This window comes from Asparagus officinalis, chromosome 10 (genome assembly GCF_001876935.1).
Source record: "Asparagus officinalis chromosome 10, Aspof.V1, whole genome shotgun sequence".
In the NCBI taxonomy this organism is placed as follows: domain Eukaryota; kingdom Viridiplantae; phylum Streptophyta; class Magnoliopsida; order Asparagales; family Asparagaceae; genus Asparagus; species Asparagus officinalis.
Window position 1 is genome coordinate 65,877,970 of NC_033803.1, and position 6,073 is coordinate 65,884,042.

The 6,073-nt window shown below is 37.8% G+C and overlaps 1 protein-coding gene across 1 annotated transcript; it reads left to right on the top strand.

Annotated features, from left to right (window-relative positions):
• On the top strand, nucleotides 4,029-5,448 carry LOC109826834. Its single transcript, XM_020393855.1, has 2 exons — nucleotides 4,029-4,257; nucleotides 4,445-5,448. The coding sequence occupies exons 1-2, from the start codon at nucleotides 4,029-4,031 to the stop codon at nucleotides 5,446-5,448; spliced, it is 1,233 nt and encodes a 410-aa protein (XP_020249444.1).

A 6,073-nucleotide genomic window follows, 5' to 3' on the forward strand; every position in this document is an offset into this window, starting at 1 on the left:
TTCGGAGAAATTTGGTCGTCATTGAGGGACTCCGAAGGAATTTGAGGGACTTATGAGCAACTTAAAGATTTGAGGGGCTAATGTTGAATTATTGAAGAGTTAAGGGACTAATGTGGAATTATTGAAGACGTAAGGGACTAATATCTAAATAAACCTTTTGCAATTTAATTCTTTTGCTTTTCTTTTTTGCCCCTTGTTTTATCTGCTTTACTCAAATATGGTAAATTTCACAAAAGTCCCATTAACTTTGGATATTCTTGAGATAACCTCCTTAACTATTTTAATTTCACAAAACCCCCTAAACTTTGGGGGATTTTGCACATATGCCCCTTGATCTCTTTGTCTTTCATAAATTATTTGTAATCAGTCTGAGGTAAACAAATTTGGTATAGAGGATAGGGCTAATTTGGTATAGAATAGAGGTTGCAATAGGGGGCGGTCTGATAGCGTAAGTTAGTGGGCGATTTTCGTCATGCTATCTTGCGCTCCCGCCGGGTAATTTGGAGAAAATTTTGAGTTTCTGATGGCTAGGAAGAAGAAAAGTAGTGGGAAAAAGATATTAGAGATTGGATTGAGAGCCTCAAATCTGATTTCTGAGACATCTGATGATCATTCTGATGTCCGAAGTGATGATGATGATGAAGTTTTCATTGAGATGGGATCTACTGGTCCAAAAGGGGCAAAGAAATCTAGATCAATGGCTGACGTGCTGAATTCAAGCAATTTGCAGGGTGTTCGTGTTGATAGAGTACCAGTGAATCAATCTGGAGTTCTTGATCTCTCTGCTGGCTCTAGTAAATCCTCTGGACCTAAAGGTGTTCTTGATCGAGTACCTGTGGATGTTCAACTAGGATTTCTTGATCTCAATGCTGGTTCTAGTAAGTTCCAATCTCCTAGATCTAAAGGTGTTCTTGATCTTAGTAAGCTTAAATCTCCTGGATCTAATGGCGATCTCAGCAAGCGTCAATTTTCTGGTTTTCTTGATTCTAATGGAGGTGTTCTTAAATCTCCTGGATCTAATGGCGATCTCAGCAAGCGTCAATTTCCTGGTTTTCTTGATTCTAATGGAGTTCTTGACCGAAATAAGCAATCTACAGGTTCTAGTAGTTCGGTTAGAGTCTCCTGGGCAGATGAAGTGGATCTAAGAAAGGATAAGGAGGATTTCCAGTTGAATTCTCCTTTTTCTTTGAATACAGATCAAGCTGTAGAGGAAGCTTCTACTATATTGAATTCTGGTAAAAGAGATGTAGAAACGAGAGCCTCACCTAATGGAAAAGCTGAAAGCTATGGAAAGTTATGTGCAGAAAACTTGGAAAAATTTGTTGTCAGAAGTCTGCCTCCTTAAACCTGGACTGTTTCTGTTCAAATTCAAGAATGTTGATGAGATGAATGAGATTCTATGTAAAGGGCCATGGTTTTTTGGTTCAAGACCTTTGTTATTGAAGCAATGGTCCAATGGTGAGGAGATTGACAAAATTAAGGATTGTGTTTATCCTATGTGGATTCAACTCCCATCTTTAAGGCTTAACCTTTGGAATGCTAAGAGCATTTCTAAAATTGTTAGTACTATAGGTTGTCCTATTGCAACTGATAGACTTACTGCTAATAGACAGCGTTTGGCTTATGCGAGGGTGTTAGTTGAGGTTAAATTACCATCTCCCCTACCTGATCAGATCATCATTCAAGACCCAAAAGGGAAAAAATATTCTCAGAAGGTGATTTATGAGCTAAAACCTAAGTGGTGTGATACTTGCAAGCAGGTTGGGCATGACACAAAAACTTGTAGGAAACTTGTGAAAACACAGAGATGGATACCTAAGCAAAGTCAAAATCATAAACCTGGAAATATTGAGAAGGATGTGAATGCTACTCATGAACAGGGGAGTGATTCTCAGAAGGGCGATTCTAGTCTGATTGGAGTTGCTGTGCATGATAGCAGTGTACAGGCTGAGCATGTGCACTTTGCTAATACTGGTGAACAAATATTTGGACATGTTAATAATTCACATCTGCTTTCCAAGGAGATGATTGCTGAGGATGGGATAAGGACTGCAATTCAAGCCTCCAGTTCTGGACAGCAGGCTGTGCACAGGTCTGTGCATGTGGTGCATGTCAAAGAGAAATGTCCAGAAGATAATCTGAGTCCAGGTTACTCTACAAAAGGGAATACTCCATGGATTCAAGTTCAAAATGGTAAAAAGAACAAGGATATTATACATGGTAACTCCTTCTCTTATCTAAATACTTTGGATATTGATCCTTCTACATTAGATAGAGGGGGAGGGGGTGATCAATGATGAATCTATCATTTTGGAATATTAGAGGATTAAACAAATCCTCTAAACAACACATGGTTAAGCAATTCTTATCTCAGTATCATCTTTCTTATATAGCCTTGCTTGAAACAAAAATTAAAAGTGATAGGATTCAGAGTGTAGTGCAGAGAATTGCTAGAAACTGGAATTGGATATCCAATGCCAGCAATCAAAGTAAAGTTAGAATACTGATTATGTGGGATTCAAATGTGTTTGGAGTTCAAATCATCAATATATCTGATCAGAGTGTCACATGCAAAGTCAACTCCTTAGATGGCAGAATGGAATGTATTATTACATCAATCTATGCTTTTAACCAAATGGAGGCTAGGAAGGTGTTATGGGATGAATTGAAGTCTGCTCAACAGTCAATAAGGAATGAACCATGGCTACTATGTGGGGATTTCAACACTGTCATCAACAGTGAGGAGAAGATTGGAGGATCAATAGTCTCTGAATCTGATACTAAGGATTTCAGAGATTTCATTGATGATTGCCATCTAAATCAACTTAAAACTACAGGATGCTTTTATACTTGGAATAATAAGCAGGATCATGATTCTAGAGTGTGGTGTAAACTGGATAGGGCTTTGGTGAATGATACATGGCTTTTTAAGTACAATGCTAGTCAGGTTGAGTTCTTGCTGCCTAATTGCTCTGATCACTCACCTGCATTAGTAACAATTTTTGAGGATTGCTCAAAAGGAAAGAAACCTTTCAGGTATTTCAAAATGTGGTCTAAACATGACTCCTTTATTCCTGTTGTGTCTGCTATTTGGCAGACAAAAGTAGAGGGGTTTAAAATGTATACAGTATGTAAGAGGCTTCAGCTGCTGAGAGGAGCTCTTAAGGAATTAAACAAGAGGCATTATGCTAATATCAGTGAGCAGGTTCTGAGAGCTGGAAGGGCTCTTGAAGAAGCTCAGGGCAGGCTGCAAAATTCCCCTCTCAACCCAGAGTTAATTAAAAATGAAAGGGAATGCATTGCAAATTACAATAAACTTTTGGATTGTGAACTATCTTTTCTGCAGCAAAAAGCTAGAATTAATTGGAGTATTCAAGGAGATAGGTGCACTAATTTCTTTCATTCCAGGATCAAAGCTAATTGTCATCAGAATAAGGTGCTGACTCTATTCAATGCCTTAGGTCAGAGAATTTCTGATCAAGAGGAAATAGCTAAGGAAATGGTGTTATACTACAAGGACCTATTGGGGTCAGATACAGAAACTATCACTCCAGACACTCATGTCATTCAGACAGGGCCATGTTTAACTGTTGCTCAAGTTGACATGCTTTCCAAGCCTGTTTCTAGAGAGGAAATAAAAAGTGCAATATTCTCAATGGATGAAAATAAAGCACCAGGACCTGATGGGTATGGAGTTGCCTTCTATAAGTCTGCCTGGTCTGTGATAGGACAGGAGGTGATTTTGGCTATTGAGGAATTCTTTAAAAATGGTAAAATGCTGGGAATGGTAAACTCTACCTCTATCACTCTTATTCCTAAGATAAAATGCCCAGTTTCTCCCTCTGATTTTTTTGAAGAAAATGCTTGAAGGTCTGGGTTTCCCTAGAGTGATGGTCAAATGGATTTTGGCTTGCATCTCTTCCCCTAGATTTTCTATTTCCCTAAATGGATCTCTTCATGGCTATTTTGAGGGTAAGAAGGGCTTAAGGTAGGGAGACCCCCTTTCTCCATATTTGTTCATCTTGGGGATGGAATACTTATCAAGGAAATTGGAGCTTTTAAAGGAAGATAAATTGTTCAGATATCATCCTATGTGTGGCAAGCTCAAAATATCCCACCTAATTTTTGCGGATGATCTTCTGCTTTTCGCCAAGGGAGACTTATATTCAGTCCAAAAACTTTATCATTGTGTGAAGGATTTTAGTGCTACTACTGGTCTGGAAGCTAATCTGAGCAAATGCTCAATTTACTTTGGAGGTGTGAATGAAAATACCAAAACAGCAATTACAGTGTTTGGGAATAACAATGATTTTGACTATTTTCTTTACAATTAGAAGGGTTAACTCTTATTCCATCTAAATAGGAGTATTAGTAAACCACTCATTTTGAGGGGTTAACTCATTTTAACCCCTCTAGAGGGGTTAACTTAACCCTTCTATTGCAGGAAGGCTTCAAGTGATCAAAAGTGAGATATTAGGTGTTCAAAATTACTGGACAACCAATTTTGTTCTTCCTGTCAAAGTCACTCAGAAGATAGATGAGCTGTGCAGGAAATTCTTATGGGGGAAGTCTGATACTACTTTCAGAATCCCATTGGTCTCATGGGATAAAGTTTGTTATCGGAAAAAACAGGGTGGTTTGGGAGTTTTCTCTGCTTCTATTTGGAATCTGTCTTCAGCATTAAGGAGCCTATGGTATATACATGTTAACAAGGAAAGTTTATGGGTGAAATGGATCCATGGGAATTATTTAAAACATTGGGATATATGGTACGTAAAGGCTAAAAAAGAGAATTCTTGGATGTGGAAGCAGCTGATTAAGTGTAGGGACAGAGCTGTGGCTGCTACTGGAGGGATTGACAACTTGAAGAAGACTCTCAGTGCTTGCTATAAAGATTCTAAATTGCAGTTATCTACAGTTTACTCTGTTTTCTCCCCTGGTTCACACATTGTTCCTTGGTACAACACAGTATGGGGAAAGCTGAATTATCCGAAGCACACATTTGTTCTGTGGCTTGCTGTGCAGAACAGATTACTCACACATGATAGGTTGATGAGAAGAGGAACCATTAATTCAAATATATGCCTACTATGTGCAGGAACTGCCTCTGAAACAAGAAACCATTTGTTCTTTGATTGTCCATTTTCAAGAGAGGTGTGGTTAGCCATCATGGACTGGCTTAGAATGACTTGGCAATCTTGTGAATGGGAATTGCTCATGAATTGGTTCTACACCAGACAAAGGGGGAATGGATTCAAAACAAATGTTAGGAGGTTGGCTCTTGCGGCTACTGTGTACAGATTGTGGATAGAAAGGAATAACAGATTTTTTCAAAAAGGAGTTACAGGTGCTGCTCATTTGGTTAAGAATATCAAATTTGATATCTTAACTATTTGCCTAAATAGTTCTATCTTAGATGAATATAGGGATTGGATAATATCCTTGTAAGTAGATAGCTTTCTGTTAGAAACTCTGTTTTCTCAATTGGAGACTGTGATGTACATAAATTCTATATATTTGGTAAATGAATAAAGCATTTTTTCATTGACCAAAAAAAAATAATTGTGGTTAGACTCCTTGCAGTATGATGCAATTGCAGAAATACTCTCTGTAGTTCTATAGTGCAAATAACATTTGTACTATTTGTCCAAATGTAGATAGATCCTCTCAATGACTTTTTTTGCCCCTCTAAAGAGTTATAAATTTTTTTTAGTAATTAGGGATAAAACTAGAGAGGGTCCATTTGCCTCTATGAGGTTCTCGACTCTTTTAGAGTTAAAAAAATCACTGAGTGGTCTATCAATCCACGCAATTGGAAGTATAGGGGGTATATTCTCAATCTGATGATACTAACATAGGATAATATGGATGGAAATTAAAGAGCTAGCAATTAAACAAGAAAAGTAAAACCTTAGTTAACAGAAACCATAGGCTTTGATATTCCTAACAAATAGAGTGATCCTGTTGCCTTCATGTCTAAGTTTTGAGTCAAATCACTTTTGTTAAAAAACTCAGAACAATCATTAGCAATAAATTCAGCATCCACTCAAGTATGCTGGATTTCATTGGACCA

Bases quoted from the DNA above. Each gene is read 5' to 3' on its own strand.
- LOC109826834 (XM_020393855.1), top strand. From the start codon at position 4,029: ATGGAATACTTATCAAGGAAATTGGAGCTTTTAAAGGAAGATAAATTG. The intron at 4,258-4,444 runs GTGTGAATGAAA...CTTCTATTGCAG, and splicing joins ATGCTCAATTTACTTTGGAG to GAAGGCTTCAAGTGATCAAA.